Source organism: Andrena cerasifolii, chromosome 5, assembly GCF_050908995.1.
Source record: "Andrena cerasifolii isolate SP2316 chromosome 5, iyAndCera1_principal, whole genome shotgun sequence".
NCBI classification, from domain to species: Eukaryota; Metazoa; Arthropoda; class Insecta; order Hymenoptera; family Andrenidae; genus Andrena; species Andrena cerasifolii.
This window is the reverse complement of record NC_135122.1, coordinates 12,655,206-12,675,284: the sequence shown is the minus strand read 5'-3', so window position 1 is coordinate 12,675,284 and position 20,079 is coordinate 12,655,206. Positions and strand designations below refer to the sequence as shown.

At 48.1% G+C, this 20,079-nt stretch overlaps 1 protein-coding gene across 2 annotated transcripts in view; it reads left to right on the top strand.

The window, feature by feature from the left end:
- The window catches only part of LOC143369081 (uncharacterized), a 170,726-nt gene that overhangs the window by 81,494 nt on the left and 69,153 nt on the right, over nucleotides 1–20,079 (top strand). For both annotated transcript variants that reach the window (XR_013085334.1, XM_076812520.1), the window contains exon 3: nucleotides 8,449–9,029. Coding sequence is in view for 1 of the 2 variants with exons in the window: in XM_076812520.1 (XP_076668635.1) it covers nucleotides 8,731–9,029 (299 nt within the window). In the remaining variant the exon portion in view is untranslated. The remainder of the gene's footprint in view (nucleotides 1–8,448; nucleotides 9,030–20,079) is intronic.

Here is a 20,079-nt window from a genome sequence, read left to right as displayed (position 1 = left end):
CGTGAATGCGATCCAGCCGGATCGAGAGCAACGGCTGCTTCGGATGTACTTTCGGCAACCATCGAAGCCGTTTCGAGGGAGAAAGGAAATAGGGGGCAGCCAGCGGCGCAAAAACATCCGTGCGCGTTAAAGAATTCATTTCGCGCGGCCTAATAAAACGTCGAAGCCATTTGACGAAGTGCCATTATCCGTTTCGTTGGTCCGCGCTCGAAGGGGTTTTCAGTAGCGCAGCGAAACGAGGGGATGAGAGCAAACGAACCGGGGACCCCTTCGGAATAGACAAAGCTAGCCAGCGCCTGCGCGATTTTCCCCGTGGCGAAGGATCGCCCGCCCCTATAAGAAGCGAAGAAACTTAACCGAAGGTACTTCGCGGACGGGAGAACGGACTCGGTTCTTTCTTCGACTTTTCATCAGCCGCGAGAATGGTTTTCGATTAAGGCGTCGGATTGGCGGAAGTGGAGATGGAACGAGATCTCGAGGGGGCAGGAATGAAGAGGAAACAAGCACCGGGGACAAGTGGTTAATTACGGTCACCGCCTATATAAGCCGTCGCGACGGCTAACTTCGCGTTTAAGTTGCTGCCCGGGCTTCTCAATTAGCCGAACAGCTATTTGTCTATTATAGTCCGCGAATAACGTCTCGAGGATTTCGAGAGGATCGGACGGCACCCATCGGTCGCTGTGCGTTGTCGAGGTGTCGTTTTTTCCAATCTCCATTAAGGCGAAGGCGACATTGTGCTCGTTAAGTAACGCTCGGCTTTTCCCACCCGGGGTATTAGGCGGCGCGAAAGTTTTCGTATGAATGGAAGGAAATCTGATTTCCGGCGGTGACCGGACCTGTCGTTTCATTCTTCCGGCGACGGAAAGAAGATTAAAGTCTAGAAGCTCGAATTTTAAGCGATCCCCGAGCGGAACTCTGAAAACTGTCACGTGACACCTATCCTTGCGAATCCTCTTACATCCGCACCACCCAGTAATTACGTATTGCGAGAGCGTCGTGTGCGATACGGTTTCTCGCTTTTTAAAGGAACGCCATTGACACAGTCGTAAATAACACACGGGTGAAAGGCATCGGTGTTTTCGAGCGTGGAAAACACGTCCCGTTGATAGATCGATCCTCTGTTGCGTGCAATGATGCAAGTTTCGCTTTGTCCCGGCAAGAAGAAGGACGAAAATGTTAGGTATCATCGCACGCAACAAGATAGGGAAACCTTCTTGAAAGTAGCTCTCCAGTTACCGGGGGTTTGACCCTTCGAGCTGTCGATTCTCGCAACTGTGGGTGTCCAATAGGGTGGCTGTTATTTTCGACTTTTGAATTTTCTTCGGAGCATCCTTCAGAATAGTTCCAAATAATTAAAAAAAAATCCGTGTAAACTTTGAGCTCGATCGGATAACGGCAAAGGGTGTTCCTGGGCTCTTAAACATATAAATCATTATTTAACAGCTCGCGAAGTCGATTTTATATAATATCCTCCAAGTTATTGATTAAATAAAAAAATATGTCGAACAAATATTGTAGATCCGGACAAGGAGCATCTTTTATGCTGTATTACTTTTCCTCGCGCGACAAGCGGTTTTCGAAAAAAGTCCGAAAAACTAATAAAAACTGTTTTCCTCAAATTTTGAAAGTTTAAATGCTTCTAGAACACTTTTTATTTATGAAGTTGCACAAAAACAATGGAATTTTTATTTTCGAGGAATATTTATTAAATATTTAAGGGGGGAGCATATACCGAAATATGCGAAAAAAATGAAATTTTTCATTTTTATTTTCAGTGTTTGATATGTCATGAATGTTTCCTGAAAATTTCCAATATTATAGACTCTACATCTTCGATATTTTTGCGAATTTCAGTCCCAAATTTTCGGGAAACATTCATGATGGCCACCCTAGTGTCCAATTACGACACGCTCGGTGCGCGCACGCGGCGAGTCGGCGTTTTACGGAAACGATCGCCGATTAGACTATTAGACTTATCCCCCATCGGTGTAGTTTACGGCGAAATCGGTGCACAAATGACAAAATGAATGATTGAACATCAGGGATCGGCAGGTACGTCTCTGTACTTTCTCCCAGAAATCTTCTACAAATAACGCAACCATGATAAGCGTTTTTCCCTCCTCTATTCGTTCGCTCTGCCGTTCGCCACGTTTACCCTTTTATTTGCCAGCGAGCTCCGTCGCGGCTTTAAAACGGGCCCGTCACCGTTTGACGGCCCTTAACGACGAACGCTGGGGAAGAAAATCTTCGTCCGCGGCGAGATCGGGTCGAAGGCTGGAACCGTCAGTCGGATTCATCCGCTCGGATCATCCTCCAGCCGGATTGAAAACGAAGGACAAGCTGGAAGATGCCTCCTGTGTTTGGACAAAGATCACGGATTGTCCCTTGAGCTAATGAGATTCCCCTTGTCACTGTGCACGATCTGACGATGCGCCGGCGAAGGATTTCGCGAGGAGAAATTCTGCTGGCAAGTCCTTGTTAGCTGCAGACGGCCTGCGGCCGGGGATATAACGGGTGTCGGTTTTCCGGAAGGTCAAACGTTCGTCCCGCTGAATTCCATTTATTAGCGCCAACGACGATCGGTTTCTTCGAACTTGAGAGTCGGTGGGCTCTGCCGCGATACCTCCTTGCCGCCGCGCACTAAATTCCTACGCTGCAACGGGGATGAACGACTGGTTCTGTTAGAATCAGTTTGGTTTGTCGACTTCTGTTGCTCGCGAGCATCGCGAAGTAATAACGTTGGTAGCAGACGATTCGTCCCGCCAGGCGATTTATTATTTCATCCGGTTAAGCGTTGTCACCAAGAGCACGAGCAAAAATCTCCTTCGTCGAGCGGGGCAGGCGCTGCTTGATTTATCGTGGCGCGCGTGTGACACTCACATTTATCACGAAGTGGATCAACCGGTCGCTCTCGCGTTGTTATGACATAAGGTGCGCTACTTCGGAGCAGCCAACACCGGGTTCCTCGTGTTCGTCTTTGCATCTTCAGCGTCGGACTATCGATTTTCGAGGGCAACGTCTTTCGCACGGCAATTCAGACTGTTCGCGTTTAAATGCCCTCGTGGACGGTGCGCGTAACACCGCCCCCGCAACCTATCCACTGTTCGTTCAAGTATTCGATTTTCAGCGCGTTTTAAATGGCCGACGCATCGGCTTATTTTACATTCTTCCGCTAAGCACGGCGAACCGTGAAAAGCGAGCGGCGCGACGGTCGATTATTTTAATTAAATAATCGAACGGTGGCTGGTTTTAAAGGGATTTACCGCGTGTCAATATTAAAAGCGGCCCGCCTATATTTCGTTGTATTCTATTAATCTCGATGAACTGAATTATCGCGTTAAACCAGATAGATAATTAAATTTCCATACGCGCGCGTCCCATTTTGCCGGGCGTGTTCACGCGTTTTTCGCGTCGCGGTACAATGTAAACGGGGGATTTTGACAAACAACGATTTCGTTCTGTATGCAAATGCCTGGGCGCCGATACAGGCCCGCTCGTTCGACGATTACACGCGTTCCGCGCGCTCTCGTCCCCGGGAAATCGATGCAGTTTCCCGAGCGGTTCGATTTCCTTCGGAGCATCCCGATGCTTCGTCGGGAACGTCTCGATACCAGGTCACCGAGGCCTCGGCGACTCGAGCACTGGTTCACTACCAAAGTACGTCGGAAGAAACGATCAACGAGCATCTAGTCGCGACTCTATGCCCCGGCGATCCTTAATTGCCGAAGGTGTTTCGTGCGCGAGTGGAACGTCCCGTAATTTACACGTAGGCGGACGAGGGTGGAGAGGGAGCAGGAAGGGTGGGTTTTTGCTCGTTCGCAATTGCGAAATCACTCGGTGTTCATAGATTTTGCCGACGAATCGCGTGTTGCGCCGTTGCGTGAGCAGAGACAACCCGCAAAAAGCTCTGTTACGCTTGTAAGCGTTGTCAGCGTTGCACTTAGGCCGGGCGTTATATGATACTCGTTTCACCCTCCCGCGAGGGGGAAAGAATGATGCACGAACATGGATTGTAATTGTTTCAGGAACTCGTGGGGGGTCAGTTTGATGGGTGAACGCGTCTCGAAAGTTTGTTGCTTCGTGTACCGTGAACTTGGGGATGTCAGAGGATAGATACTATGGCGCGTGTTTGTCTGACGTTTTTAATTATACCAGACACTGTTCTATCACTGCGTCACGCATCAACTTTTTGTAATTGACGGCAATTATCGAGTTGGAGAAATCCTAGCTAATAATCGCCAATAATGTCGAATTCAATTTATGGTTTGTAGGGTAATTGTGGGAGAGACGCCGCACCTTCGTATCTCAGGGTTTTCGGTAATAAAATACCAAACTGTCGATTTTATTTGCTTTAGGCTGTTCGTTTAGGTTAGATTAATAAGCGAAAACGTATTTTCATTATTACCTTTAAAGATTTTGCTATTTTTCGAGTTAAGCCTACCGCACTTTGCCTGAATAGTTATACGTCGAGTTTATTTTTGCTATCGTAGTAGTTAAAAATTTATAGTTTTTCGTGATATAACTTTTGTAATACGTTAAAGGAACTCTGTGGAATATTATGCCACATCTGTGCACCATTGGTTGGAAATCATAGTGGACTCCGTGATCTTCTCCGCGGGGTACCTAAGTTTATTCTCCGTCTATCGAACTGCACCCGTTGTTTGCGCACACCCGATTAACCGATACAACTATTATTGCTGAGGCACTAAACGTGCCCAACAGGCCAATCCACGGCGCTACGAGTCGAATCGCACGTCGACGCGCCGTATGAATTATGTACGGCATAATTAATCGAAGTAGTCGTTGATTAAAGTAGCGATAAAGCTCGGAGGTGTTTGCGCATCGGGCGCGCGGTACCTACGGGTGCCGCGTAGCTAGAATAATTTCCATTACTAACGAACAGCCGGAATTAATAGAACTTTCAACGCTCGTAGGAGATATACGAGCGCCTGCACGTCGAGAAGTTCGCTCCTCGGGATCGATGCGATCTGTTTTAATTCAATTGGCCGACGCGGCGCGGCGGAGGAAAGGAACGAAGGATAAACAGGGATCCACGGGGGCGAGACGGTGGGAAGGTTCGCGTAATTCGTCGGGTCGCCCCAGTGATAAACGTTCGGCACCTACGCCAATGCTCGCACTTATTTAGGAGGGATTAAGAAGCCCTCGTTTTCGTCGACGACGGCCTTACGAGGTCCTTCCCTCTTCGCCCGGACTCCATTCCACGCTCCTCTCCTTCGACCGTACCTTACGTAAAACGACCAGCGGGGACTGGCTCTGCCATTAGCGATCGATTGTTTTCCGAATTAAGAAAAGAACTACCCCTTTCGTTCGTGACCTCGTTCGTTCTCAGGGCTCCCCTTTTCCCGCGCGAGCGTTTCGACGCGGCCATCCACCATCCGCCAGTCAGCCACGATATTTACATTTATTCCTTTGCATCGCAACGTCGCTATGATTCAATTTTATGGTGCATTACGGAATTGACGGTGCCACGTTTAATCGGGCCCGCGTAACTTATGCTTTCCAGCGCGATCGTAAATCGAACGGAGAAATAACTGGATTGCAAAAACTTCCTGTGAATTATGGCGTCGCACGTGCGCGTGTCTACGGCCCGCGTACCTGTGTCTGTTCCAATTGTTCCTGGACGGAAAGGAAACGCTCGTTCGATTCCGCCCCGGGCGTCGACGCGACGACGTGTCTTAGACCGTACACGCGCGATCCACTCTAATTTCTTTGGAAGTTGGTATCCGTGTTCGGAACATTTATTATTGAGCCTTACCCGTTGGCGGCGGTGCGTTGCTTCTGCCTCGAGAGCCAGCCGGGATGCGCTTTTTCATCCCTTTCCATACGAGGGCAGAGAAAGAACGAGAAGGGAGGGACAGCCGACGGGCAGGAAGAAAGGGAAGAAAGGGAAGACCGTCGGTGGGTAGGCGTGCCCTCGGCAAGTAGTAAATTTTTGCTATTCATGGAATAGCGATTGCTTCCGTCGCCATAAGCGACCGTCGACAACCGGCTACTAGCGAAGAATACACTAATTTTACGAGGGCTGTCGCCCTCGGTCCTTTCGGTTCTTCCGCTTTCTTTTTCTCCTCGTTCACTGTTCCGCCCGTGGAAGAGCACTGGAAAGGGTTCGAAGAATCGACGAATCAGTTGATCGCGTTAGAGAACGTAGCGTGTCTGAAACAACTTGATTGTTCCTGAATGCGTGATGGATGCTTTTGAACGTCGATCCGATTGAAACTATATCTCGGCTAATTAGAGGGGAATAAGATCGCTGGTGTTAAAATAACAAGAAGTCGTAGAAATATCGGAACGGAGCAAGGTATATACTACTCGTGCGTATTAAATTTTGACTGAAACCTCGTTCAGTCATCAGTGCTGCGCTGCAGTGTTCAATTTCATTTGAAAAGAGCAGGGGAACAAAACCACCAGAAGTGATGAAGCGAAAACTTTGTGGAACGCAGATTACTTTTTCCTTCTTTCCACGGCCGTGATATCCGATATATTCGGGCACATCCGGCACGAAGAGAAGCCTGATGTTTTATGAAACGCGACGTGGTCTCGGCGTCGGCTTTTAATGAGGATCGAGGGAAAGTTTCCTGGGGCTTTTGAGGGTCTCGGGATCTCCAGCGCGCATTATCCGTACGCTGGACGTCTACGTGGTGACATCGCCGACTATATTCTCCCTCTAAATCTCCCCGTTCCCACCTCGCTCCCCCATGCCCCGTCACTTTCATTAAGAGGACCTCCCGGCCGACATTAACTTATTAGCCATGCGAAGTGCGAGCATTAACTCGGACCGACCAGAAGCGTCACGGTCAAGATTGCTCGCCCCGCCCAGTTACGAGGAATTTGTCACAGAGGCTACGCTAGGTCCTAATAATTTCGAGCTTCTTGCTTGTGCCTCGGAAGTGGTTATTTCGAGACCTGCCTGCGCTTTTGTTACTGTCAATTACGACCGACGTTTTGGGTTCGAAAGGAGCGTTGGGTTATTTATGTGAATGACACAGTAGATTTTGTTGAGGAAGCTGTCCCAGTTTCTCCAGCGTTCGTTGAACTATTCGACTCGCCAGAAAAGGGCGACCATACGCTGTCATCGCAGTGATCGCACGAAATAAGAGGAATCGTGAATAGATCTGCCGGCAAGAGTACCTAATCGAGTTAAAGCAACGAGTCAGTGGTAACGCGAATATTACGATATTGTTTTACCAGGGTGGTAAACGTCGATCTCGCGCACCAGCGACGAGTGGTTCCTTTGATGGGAATAGGGCCAGCCAGACGAGCGCGAGGGACAGAAGGGTAGTACCTGATTTTCCCTGGAAATAACTTGAAAAAAGTTCCATTACGAGTCGGGCGAGGTTTGTAAACAGCACATCCAGGCTGGTGTACGAGGGTGAACGCGGAGGAGGAAGGTGTCGGAGGTGATTCGACGGAGGGAAACGACGAGTGGGACTGTTCGGGTAGGTGGGCGGAAAGGAAAACGCGGAGAAGGACGGGGGTGGTCGTTGGTGGAGCTAGGAAAGACAGAAGGAGAAGGGCTGCGGAGACTCCCTTTGGTAACTCAACTTTTGAAAACAGTGAAAGTCATTTAAAGTTTGCCCCGCGTTCGCGTCACCTCTCTCATTTTCCGTACCCTCGAACGTTGCGGATCCTTCTTCCTCCGTTCTTCCACTTCGCCCGCCCTCCTTGTCCTCCTATTCCCCTTGCCACCCCATCCCCCAGCACCCTCGTAACCTCTCCACGGTTCAGGATCAAGCGTACGCGACCCAAGCCGAGGCGGCCGATCGCTAAATCCTACCGCTCGCTCGCCCGCCGCCGCGCCGGCTTGAAAGCTATGCTTGAAATTTCACATTCGAGTTAGCTTTTTACTCGAGCCGACTCTCGCGCTAGATCGACTTCCTGTGGCGTGAGGCTTGCGAAATGCGACGGGGGAGGCGCAGCGAATACGTGTTAGGACCGCGTTCTTACATTTCGACTCCATTTTCCCCGTTTTACCGTATCGCCAAGTTTAACTGAATGCCGATTCACGAGTTCGATTCCCCCGGCGCGGTGGAATCCTTCAGCTCCCGGCGGTTAATGCACGTTCCTCGGGAGGGAGAGTTATGCAAAGGAGCCGCGAAGCGTTTTCGAAACGATCCCGTAATTGTTTCGGGGGTTGAAAAGTTTTTCAGAGGATTTAAATGCTTCTGCTCGAGGATTTCTTATACTTTAGTCTGTTTCTCTTGAATGTACTTAATGCCATAAGTACAGAGGGTGATTTATTCTAAAACTTTCTTTTTCCACCTACCATTGCCAAGAGTACACTCTCCCGGAATATCAATCAGATGTTTGAGTATTAAAAATATCTCGTACAAGCTGAATCTACTATCATTACACACCAAACTTCCCAACCCTCTGTTACCCTTTTTGCCTGGCAACCCCGCTTAGTAATTCGTCCGCAAATTGTTCCAGCTCGAAACACTGCCAGGATCGGAATCCAGAGGCACAGGAAGAAAGTAAACAGCCTCGGAAGACAACGGTCCCGAGGAACGTATCGCAGCCACTTCGTATCCGGCTTACGCGTTTCCCCCGTCGCGTCGCGACGCGTTCCGAAGCAATCGGCTCATACGTCGCAGCCGCACGGTACTAGCATTACCATACAGGGACCAGTTCAAACAGACGTAGACTGATGTATGCACGGTTCGTCAGCGTATTCGAATTTCGTATTCAAATGGCACATCTCCCGGAGTCTAGATGGCTGTCGGGGTGACTGGAGAGGGATACCGTGCAAGAGGGACGGTCCAAGGGACAAGGCGCAACAGAAAGGGAAGAAGCGACGGGGTGGCCCGCTGGGGTCGATCAACCTGCAGGGGTGTGTTCAACGATCGCGATTGCACGTCCCCACTTAGTATTTCGGCAGTCGGTGTTAACGGCGCTACGCGTAAACGCAAACACGCGGGGACGAAGGAAGAGGAACAAGGGGTTCACATCGACCAACCCTCGTCTTTCTCCCTGCTCCCGGCTGCTCGTTCCGGAATATTTGCTGCCACGGGGTAAGTCGATGCATGCGAAACATACTTTCCTGCGTACGCAAAGGGTTGTTTGGGGCAGGTGGTTGATTGTGGCTAGAATGAACGAGCAACGATGCACTAATAAGCGAAGGGGCCAGGTGCCAAGTAGCGTGAGTTTATTCTCGTTGATTTTGGCGAAACAGCTTATCAAAATTTCAGTACTTTTATCATACTCAGGTAGCATACTTCAATCGTGAATTTGTACATTAAATTCTTTATATAGAATATCCTCGGTATCCATATTCATTGTCTCGAGTTTGCTCCACTTAGGCTCTCGGATATTTGTTGAAGTTCGTCGAGGGTGATATCGACGTTCCAGTTTAACGGTTGAAGTCTTCATCAACTTGCGATCGAGAAATTGTGCGGTTAGATCGTGAAACTTGGGGGAAGTAGATATTGAAAGAAGCTATCAGAGCATTAGAGGAAAGTGGGTGAACATGTATAGCCACGTTCTCCGCTATGTAGTTAACGATGTCCTTGTAATATTCAAGCGCTTGTTCTTCGCATATCAATCCATGCGGTTTAACATTACCTCCTTAAATGGAACACCGCTTCTAACTATAGCGAGTCGCATAAGTGCTTCGAACCAAACACTTTCCGCGAACACAGTTTTATCGGGAAAATTAAGTAGTAAACTCGCTGCTACCAGGCCCACGGACACAAGCCAAAAGAAGATCTCTGTGCAGAGAATATCCTCAGAAATCGATCCTCCGTAACGACATTTCGAACCGCCGAATTACGTGTATCGGTTCTCCATCGGATGGCCAACGGGAAGCGATTCACGCGAGGGCGAAATATTCGACTGGACGGTGGCGGTGTGTCCCAGTTCGGTGGCTGTAATTTCGGTAAAATCGGGGCCGGGCCAAAGTGTAAAGTGTAAACTCCGCGGGAAAAGTAACTTTTTGGAAGTCGTTCTGCTCCACATAACAAACGTTCGTGGAGGGGTCAGCGCGGTAACTAACGGGAAACTATCCGGGCATCCTCTTTTCTCTAGACACCGGCATTCTATCCTCTCTTCGCGAGGAGTCTTAGGGCGCCTCCGCCGCGGCACGAACTTACTCGAAAACTTGCCACCGCACCAACACTCGTTCCGCAGCTCCCAGGTCCTCTCCAGCCATTTCCTCCGTGCTCCGTGAGAGATCCAGTGCGATCCTGGTGAGAGACGGTAGCCCGCGTTAAAGTTTATCTCCGTGCGAGCGGGAGTCTTAAAGTTCACTTTATTAAAGACCCCCGTGACTACTTGAACGCTGGCTGGCTGGCTGCGCTGGCAAGGAAGGAGGATCACTTTCCTGCGGTTCCGCCACGGCTTTCCTGACGTATACGTTTCTCGCGAAATTAAAAGCTTGTAGAGTTTCACCGCCCATCCGTCTCGGGCTTTATTAATGGGGCCGATGCTGGCTTGTAAACAGACAATAAGAGCGGACAATAAGGAAGCGCCTGGGTTTTGCCACGGCCATTTCTCTTCGGAGTTTCTTCGAGAACCCGTGAACGGAAGCACCGAATTTTTCCCGCGCAATATTTCGTACGATGTATTTTCCTGGCAGATAGAGACGTATCGTAAATTGTATTCGAGGGGAAATTTCGATATGTCAGCCACTTTTGATATAGTATGCATAACGGCTCGCAAGGATCATCAACGTGTAGATACAAAATAGAAGAGGGCAACATCATAGCCTATCTGAAGGTTGCACCATCCAGCATGATTCGCGCAGTAGCATGGCCCGCAGCGACGTCTGCGAAAGCCAAAATTGTGCGGCTAGGATCGGCAAGTGCCATCTGAAGCTACGAAATTGAATTTCTCGCGGGTAAAGCTTCGTGGAGCTGAATTTCTCCCCGGGCGAAATAATTTCATTCGCGAGAGATCGTCGGATCGATCACCGCGGCGCGGTCGCTTCCTCGATGGAAAAACCACGGTCAGGGGGTTGTCGGGGAGGGCCAGGCCGCGGCGAGACTCGAAAGGGTGAGGAAAAACGCGGCGAGACGAGAGGATGGGGCGAGTGGCGGGAGAAAATCGCGGAGGTGAGTGACGGTTATCCATATTTCGAGTCGTTGGACCGTGTAGAGGGGTTGCTAGAGTTCATTACGGTAATCTGCCCTTCCTGAGTAACGCACCGATGAAAATGTATAATCGTATCTGCCGTTCCCGTGCACCGGTCTCCAACGTTATCCCAGGTATACACGCGCCTATGTAAGGTGCACATAGGTAACCCCATCAACCGATCCGAGATAATTATCGTTACCGAAGAGATCCTGATCGCGTCTCGGCTCGTGCGTCCCGATAATCCGGATACGTGTTACGGGACGTTGAGAATTATCTTGCCGCGGGCGCGAGCGTAATTTTTCCCCAGCTTTTATCGCCCCTTTCACGTTTTTCCGCGCTGCGCTGGTTCGATTATTGCGGCAGTTCTGTCGATTCCATTTTTAGAACCATTCCCCCGAAACGAAACGGTACGCTTTCTCTCTCCGTACCTGCTGTGTATGTATGTACGTACATCGCGTGACGTATAGGAACACTCGTCCCACTGTGTATCGTTTCCCGAAGCGAGAAGGAAATCGCAGTGTTAATGCACTTTAATGACCAGTCGATGCGTGACTATAAATGGAACAAAAGGCACGATCAAAATAGCACGATGGATAGGTTCCGCGGTGTTAAACGTACAACCGTGGGTGCTGTACATGCGTGGGATCCGAGGGATGCACGAAACCCTGCAGGGTCTCGAAGAAAAAGAATCGCAGACGCGCACCTACGTATATACCTATTCTCGATGACGTTGAACAGAAAAATGCCACGAAGCTTTGCATTTTAATTATAAGCCCGTGATCTCTTTCCTCGTGACCCAACCGAGTTGGTAACTTTCGATTACCTTAAAGCAGAGGGCAAAGAGCATTCCTGTGTAATTACTCGGGCGATTCAACTGGAATCGAACGGCTAGGTTCCAATGTCGAGGAGCGTGGGACGGTCGGCGCGGCGGTAGGTGGAAAGGCGACGCGAAGTTTTCGCCGGCAGGACGGGAGCGCCTCCGGGAAAACACGGCGGTTATGTAAACGTGCGTGTTTTCCGCCTGTTAGAAGCTCTTTTTGTGTCTGACGAGCGCTGAGTTTGCATCGGTGATCGCACGAACGCCCGATGTAACGGCACCGTTCGTGTCGCGTTCGATTGCGACCCGTTGTAAAACACCCTCGGAGGCAGACATCGAATAACGTGATAAACGTCAGGGGACAAATCTACCACGATACGGTTCGCGCGGCGGTTAAATAAAAATCGCGCGTTCGAGATGAAACGGATGGGTACCGAATGGGGATTTCGGGGGAAAGCTTTTAGCCGCCTCGCGTAATCTTCAGCCTCCAATGATCGCAAGGGTCTCGGTTTCACGGGTAGAGTTTCATAAAAGTTGGAGAAACTGGGGTCAGTAACGATGTAATTATCAAAGTGACGGGGAATATTTCTCACATAGAAACAGTATCTAGAAGTACAAATAATCCCCATGAATGAGTATTTCGTCAACTCGCGGTCTTTTAAGGATGTATCGGACGTACAATATTAGACAAAAGTATATGAAATTTGAAATACTTGAATATCTACGTCTTACGCATAGTAAATCTAGGTGTAAGGAACACGAACGACAGTTGGAGTATTAGTTTTACTCCTAGTAAGGTATTTTTCATTTTACAAATGCTCTCTCAAACATTATTTGCTAAACTTTTCCCAGTGAAAATGCCCTGAATTCACAATTTTCTCAAGTTATAATTTATTTCTTTAAAACGTTGTAGTGAAAACAATTGAAACTTGGCAGATATTTTCATCTACCCGTATACTACATGTAAAAAAAAATTGAAAACATTGGTACTATTTCTTCAACATTTTTTCAGCTGTTTTATCTGTAAAGGTCGTTTTTCCCCATAAGAGTACGTGAAAATTAAAATCGTTGTAACTCAGCAATCATTTAGAGAATTCGTTTAAAATTTTTGGAGCGCATCAGGAAGATTAGAAAGAAAAATCTCACAAATTTTCATGAACTTGGTACCATTTTGAAGATAGGTCCGATACATCCTTAAAAAAATACTTGAAGTTCCCGCACATGTAAACCATAGCGAACACAGCGGGCGTACGTACAGGGAAAATTTATACGGAAGTGGAGAAATATTTGCAGCCGGGTGGCGCGATCGCTACAAATATAGCCTCGGCGCGGGAACAGTCGGTGAAACATCACAGTACGACTGTGATTTTAAGTATCCTTCCTATAAGAATCTTCTTCGACGTGCAATTCCCTTGGAGCTTCTCTATAATTTGCATCGATCACGGGTTTAAACGTTAACGACGCGTCGGGAGGACACCGTGAGAGCAAACACAAATGGTCACACGCGTCTGTGATATAAAGGAAAAGCTCGGCGTGTAGGTACTATGTAGCCGGAGCTGACCCCGGTGTGTACATTTAGAATGGTGACTTTTGTGTTAGCCTAAAGGAAGAAAGGTGGCAGGGGAGGAAGGAGGAAGCTCCTTTTACGTCGTATACGGAAACTATACTCGCGTCGCTCGAACACCAACCTCCGCTAAACTTAAATGGATATCCATAAAAGCGCGTGCGCCTACGTGGAAGTCGGGTAAGTTCACGGAAAGGGTGGAAAAGGGACGACCCGGTGTTATACAGCGCGGGGGCGTAAAAATAGAAAGGGAAACGATATAAAGCGGAAGCTCGTGGCCCCGAGACGCAGCCGGGAATACCGTCCGGGGGATGAAACGAATTTTTCTTTCGACGAGTAGCTTGGCTTTCGCTGGGTCGCGGGCATACGTAAGCGGGGGGCGGTAAATATTTTTACGGCGCCAGCGTGATACACCCGTGGATCCTTCTCCGCGCTATCCCCATTAACGATGCGAGTATCGGGAGAATCGGGAAGTTCCATCAGTTCCGCCGTTTTTAAGATAGAAAATTCAGCGGGATTTTTCATGGAGCCGTTCCGACCGTAATCCGGCCCGGTTCGAGCGGGAAACGTCGCGGAATCGAAGATACAATGGGAATTAAAAAGGGATTCGAACAAACGGGCGAGATGAAATCAACTGTCCGTGAAATCCTGTCGCCGCGAAATGGAGCGGCAGAAATATGAAAAAACGTGTGCAGAGAGAAGAGCAAACAGAGAGGCAGCAGAGAGAGACGTGTGTGCCTGCGCACGTATTTCTCCATAACGGGGGAGGAATAAAAGAGGGAGAGGGGGCAGGGTGTTGCGGTCGTTCGAACGATAACACACGATTGCTCCTCTGTTTCGCATCGGCCACTTGCACCAAGACTGATAAAATTGCCGAACGAATTATTTCGCCGTGTAAACCGGCCGCCTGGCATCAGAGCCGCGATTATTTCGGCGGGTGCCGCGACGCGAGCAGTGTAACAATCGCTATTACGCTTGCATATCGACCAGCTGCCCATAAATATTTATCGACGATTTTGCGCCGGCCGGCTAATTATTTATATGCCGGCGAGATGATTTATTCATGGTGGAAGATGCGACGTCTCCCAGGTTCGCGGGACGTCGGACCCTTTTCCCCCGCCGACTTACATACATAACTCAGCGTAAGTGACAACGCATTACGCTTCTCCGTAACTCGCTTCCGGTCGAACCACGAAGAAGATGACTCGCCGGGCCCGACACCGAGCAAAGCGATCCTCTCCACGTCGAATTCGTTCCGCTTCGATTAAGGGAAGATGAAACGTATAATGGACCTATAGCTGGGCCTTTTTATACGAACTATCAGCAATCAGCCATACGGCAGAAACAATGATTAATTCATGGATGAATGTAAAGGCAGAGATTTCGCCCGTTTCCCGAGGCGCCTTTATCAGCGACGATGCCAATGCCTCTTCGTCTCTGGACAAACAGAACTATAAATATACAACGCGGCAAGACTATCGCGAGCTCTTAATCAAACAGCGACGACACAATTCGACTCTCTTCTCCGGCTAAGCCGTGTTTTAATTTATTCCGATGCCGTTCTCCCGTGCCGGATCACGAGTCAAAGAAACATCGGGACGGTTAATAGCTGGTACCAGTCGAGGCTTTAAGAAGGAAGGGAACGACCCTCCGCGACAGTATGCCCGGTTTTAACGATCAAAGGAGACGTGGGTGTATATTAGCCGGCAGAAGGAACGACGAAAAAAGAAGGAGACAGGCAAATAACGCCGGGCGCAAAAAGGCGAGAGGAACACTCCGGAGCGCGGAGTGATCTCTCGGGGCAGGAGGAGCCCCTAAAGGTAGAGCTCGAACCACCCATGGTGTCCGTTATTGGAGGACATTAAGTCATTATTGATTACCTCCTGGTACGGGGCATCTATTGCGGTCTACCATAGGCCGCGTAAGGAGAAGCGAAGGGGAAAAAAGAAGAGACACTGGAAGATACGGCGGGTACACGTGCTCGTGGCACTCGCGAGCACCCCATGCGAGGGCACGTTGCATCCATGGATATTGCAATAATTTGTTATTTCTCATGACGAGTCATTCCCCTTCCGTCATAAGTCACTCTCGGAACACGTGGCTCGCCAATGCATCACCGGCGAGAAGAAAAATTCCTTCTGCCCTCGTTCGTCGTTTAAAATCGTGTCCCTCTTCTCTCTACCTCGTCTAATTCCTTTTTCTCGCCAGTCCTTCCCGGTTTGTTCCCAGCGATTCGAGGGTATCCGTGCCCCGAAATTCGAGCGTTCTCACGGCGCCGTTTTCGCACCGAGCGGTCCGCTTTTCGATCGCGGCTTTCCTCGTCTCCTTGGACGCCGCGCCGGGCAGGACGCGGAGAAAACAATTTAGCCGGTCCAAATGAACGAGTCGGCCGACCTAACTAAATTTTTAACGAATCGCCGGACTTCTGCCTCGGATCCAATTAAAAACCGGAGGGGCGAGGGAGAGAGGCGGCGAGTAACTTTTTTCGAGTGTTCGTTTCGCTCTGTCGCGTCGCGTGCTCGTCGCCCTGACGGCGCTGGTGGCTCGTTCGACGTTTAAACATTCGTTATACGGGCCAAAGAACCGGGCCAGGCCCCTGGGATAATTCGACGTTCTAATTAGCAATGGCGGGATGCGTATATCGTTTCCGCGCTGAAGTTAATTACCGAAAGGAAATTCGGGCAAGGGCCATTTAACGTGTTACACCGTGAACCTTGCGCGGTGCATTACGCTACACGACTGGCCGGCCACGCTCGCTAACCGAGCGCGTTTAACGATACACGCCGTACGAGATACAATTGCTCGCTAAAGCTCGGCCGTAGCCGCGCGAGAACGCGTGCACAGGATGTTCGATAAATTCGGGGTGAGACCAGCCGCGATAATTCCTGGCCCCGGATCTCCAGCTCCACTCTTGAGATCGTCGATGAAGCTTTCAGAACCCTCGAACTTACGACGGAATAATAGAGATTGCGAGAGGTTAAAGGGGATGCTGCGGGGGATTAAGAGGAAATTAAATGTTTGGCAAATCGTGCAAGAGGGCACGATCGAATCAATCCAATTCTGCTTCGGCAGATAAGTTGTCGCGATAATTATCTCAGCTTCGATTGTTTCTGGTGGTGGACGCTGGAAGATGGGCGCATATCCTGCATTGATTAAAATGTTTACATATGTAGGTCCTAGACAAACGTGCGCTGGCCCTATGCATATTCATTGTATAGGAATTCACACGTGCATGCACGTGTGCGTGTGCCTTGTAGGTGTGCTGTCACTTCACTGTGTACCTGTGTACGCTGCCTAGGCATACACGAGCATTACATGTTTATCAAAAGGCCGACAAATATTTTTTCCGGGCTAACGTGACTGTAGAGGAAAGGTGTCTAAAACGACCCTTCGGGGTAAAATGATTCCTGTCTGTTCTGCGGCTGTTGGTGGTGCTATTTCTTAATATCGATGTACAAAAGTTCAGCCTGTATATCGTCAAGTGTCGCACGAAGTGCTATGTAAATATCAGGGCTGTGTGTGTTATAAACAAGAAAAAATCAAAATTTAATGTTGTGTAACTTTTGTTCTAAAAGGCTTAGTGTGACAGTTTTTTTTCGCGAATTTAATGACAATTCAACAATAATTTAATGTATGTTTTGTTACCGAATGTAATAATTCGATGCTATATTCAACCACTGAATGTAGGTTGGATGTTTGGGGTCATATGATCCCTCTGTAGTAGGGTAAAATGATCCCAGGAATCCCAGGAGGTGCGCGAAAAAAATTGAGTCTGTGAAGCTGATCTCATTTTCTTATGTTTGTTAGTTGATTTTAAATATTTCTATTCTTTGATTATGTACCAAAAATTATCTAAGATTTGATTTTTTTAAAATATCGTTTTAATTTATTATGTTTGCATATTTTTTGATTGAGTCTAACTTTTGCTTTTATTTAAATAAATAAATGCTTTTTAATGTTCGTCTCATTTACTAGCAGTATACGCATAGGTGTACGAAATGATCCTTTAGTATGCTTTCACAAAAATGCGAATAAAAAATATAATTGATCAGGTAGCTAAATTTGATCTATGCTAATAATAAAGTAGATAAACTAACTCACGAAAACTACTATACTTTTATTTAACTAATGTGCATTTGTATTTTTTATATGAATTACGCCTTAAGGGGATCGTTATAGACACCTTTCCCCTATGTGTCAAGAAAAACTGTGTTTGTTGGAAACGATTTTATCAGCAAACTTCCACACAGAGCCTCCATTGTTTTCGGGAGCAGCGAGCCGTGAAATTCACAGGGTAAACCCAAACAATTCAGTTCGCTCAAAGTATCGTTATAAAAGTTTTTAATTATTGATGCGGTTATTGCGAAGTAAACAACGTTAGCTCAATAGCGCATTATTTATTTCGAGCAGTGCCTTTGATTAATGTAGTAATAATTAATAACAAAATGACCGGGTAATTTCGTGTACGTAAACCTCACTATAATGACACTACTTAGAATGTGGCTGTTGACGATAATTGTTTTTCGGATCGCATATTATAGCAACAAGAACAGTGTTACTCAAATTGACACGCAAATAATTTTCGTACAATGAACGCGAAGCTTTGATTTCCTCGTACCTCTTTGGCGAATTCGAGAGACACTCCAAATTGTCTCCCACTGCTTTGAAAGATTTCTGACATATATTGTCATTGTTGCGCCAGAGCACAGAGCATTCCAGACAAAGAAATGAAGGCACGCGATTGGAATGCACGGAGCAGTACAGTTCCTAGATGAATCATTATCCGCGCTATGCCGTGCAAACTTTTTCCTTCGATCCAAAGCTGCTTAATGACCTCATGGTTCACGCGCGAGCACACATGCATCGCGCGCTGGCTCGTAGGTAGAGTGCGTAAACGCAGGTACGAGGGCACGCGCGAACGAAGCTAGTTGTCCCATGGAAGTGACATGCTCTGGCTAAAACCCTCATAAACCCGGCATTATCGAGTCAGTGTCATGGCAGATCGGGCCCGCGCTATATTAATTGAAGCCTATCAATTTGAAGCGTATTGCCGGAATCCGCGAGCGGAATATCGCCCGGTTCTATACCTCGATATACATACCGTAATAGTACACGTTAGACAATTACATCCAGCAGGGCGCATGCGAATCATACACGCGCCCGCTCCGTACACGCGTGTATAATACACGTGCACGAACGTATAATGGAGTTTCTATACGCGATAAATGCGTAAAGCTAATTCACATCGATCGATGGACACGCCATACCGAACGACGTCGGGTACCGATGTTCCAGCTCGAAAATATTTGATGGGTTTGATTGGGTTATATCGCGAACGGATTGCCGCACTGTCGGGTCGGTTGTTATTGGTTTACTGTAGATCGTCTGTGGAAATCGGTCTCGGGGAATAGTGTAATGTTGTAATTGATGTTCAATCCGAGCCTATTGTTTGAGCTGATTACTGATGAAAATTCGTTGCCATTTTCAGCATGACCGCTAAATAGGATTCGCGTGACCCCTTCATGCCGCCAGAGTTGCATTCACGGTATGGCGAACACGATTTTGGCTTATCACTGTAGGACGATTATAAACATGGAGCTAGCTTCAGCTTCCTTCAAGTGGAAATGGATTAAGTGGAAGGGTGGAAGTTGCAGGCCATCCCCTTTTGCAGAATCACCATCCGCAAACACGCATACAATTACGCATCGACGTTAAATAAATTTGAACGTCACTTGTTACCATTGGCGTGCATTAAACTACCCTCTGTCCCGCAAAGGGAAGGTAAAAGAAGCCTGAAAAAGTTACTCGAGTCAGAAGATGCCTTTGATGAATTCATTAAATTTGCAATTGGAGCATTCCGGCTGGCGCAAATTCGTTAACGAGACCGGATATTTCGCTCGTTTTGTATCGTATCGTTATCCGAATCCGTGTAAAGTGCTCCTTGTCCATTACATGGGATTATTAAATTCTATAACGGAGGTTTGGATCATTGCCAGAATAGGTCACGGGTATTCGAGCATTCAACGAGGGCGCAGCACGGAATCGAGATAAAAGGATAAGGAGCTGAAACCCGCGAGTCGAAAATGATAAGTAAATAATAAGGAAGCACGAAACTCGTTTCCTCGAATGTTCGCAAGCGTACGTACGCTGTATCGAATTCGCCGGAACTTTCATCGCTTTAAACTCAGACACAAGCACCTGACTTACCGAACAGGGAATATTTCCGAGGTTGCTGCATTCACACGTAGCCCCACACGGAATTCAAATTAAACGTATGTACTCACCTAATTAAACCTATGCATCAATTCCTCTGAGTAAGAATGGGGAATCTGGATGTTCGCATTCGAGCTTCCGTAAAAGACGTAGCTCGCCGGCGGACCTAGGAATATATTTCTCCCCGGTAAAGAGTGTTATTAATCCGAAACGAGGATTCCATCTTTCGCATCGATTCTCACGTCAGCCCGGAGGATGCATTCTTCTCCGGCCCGGTACTATTATTCCGGGTCTATGGGTGTGTATAGTGGAGTGTACATATATCGGCGGATACAGGACGAGCGCGGGGCAGCATCTTTCGCCGGGGTATACGAGGCCAGTCTGGTCCCTCCGGTTT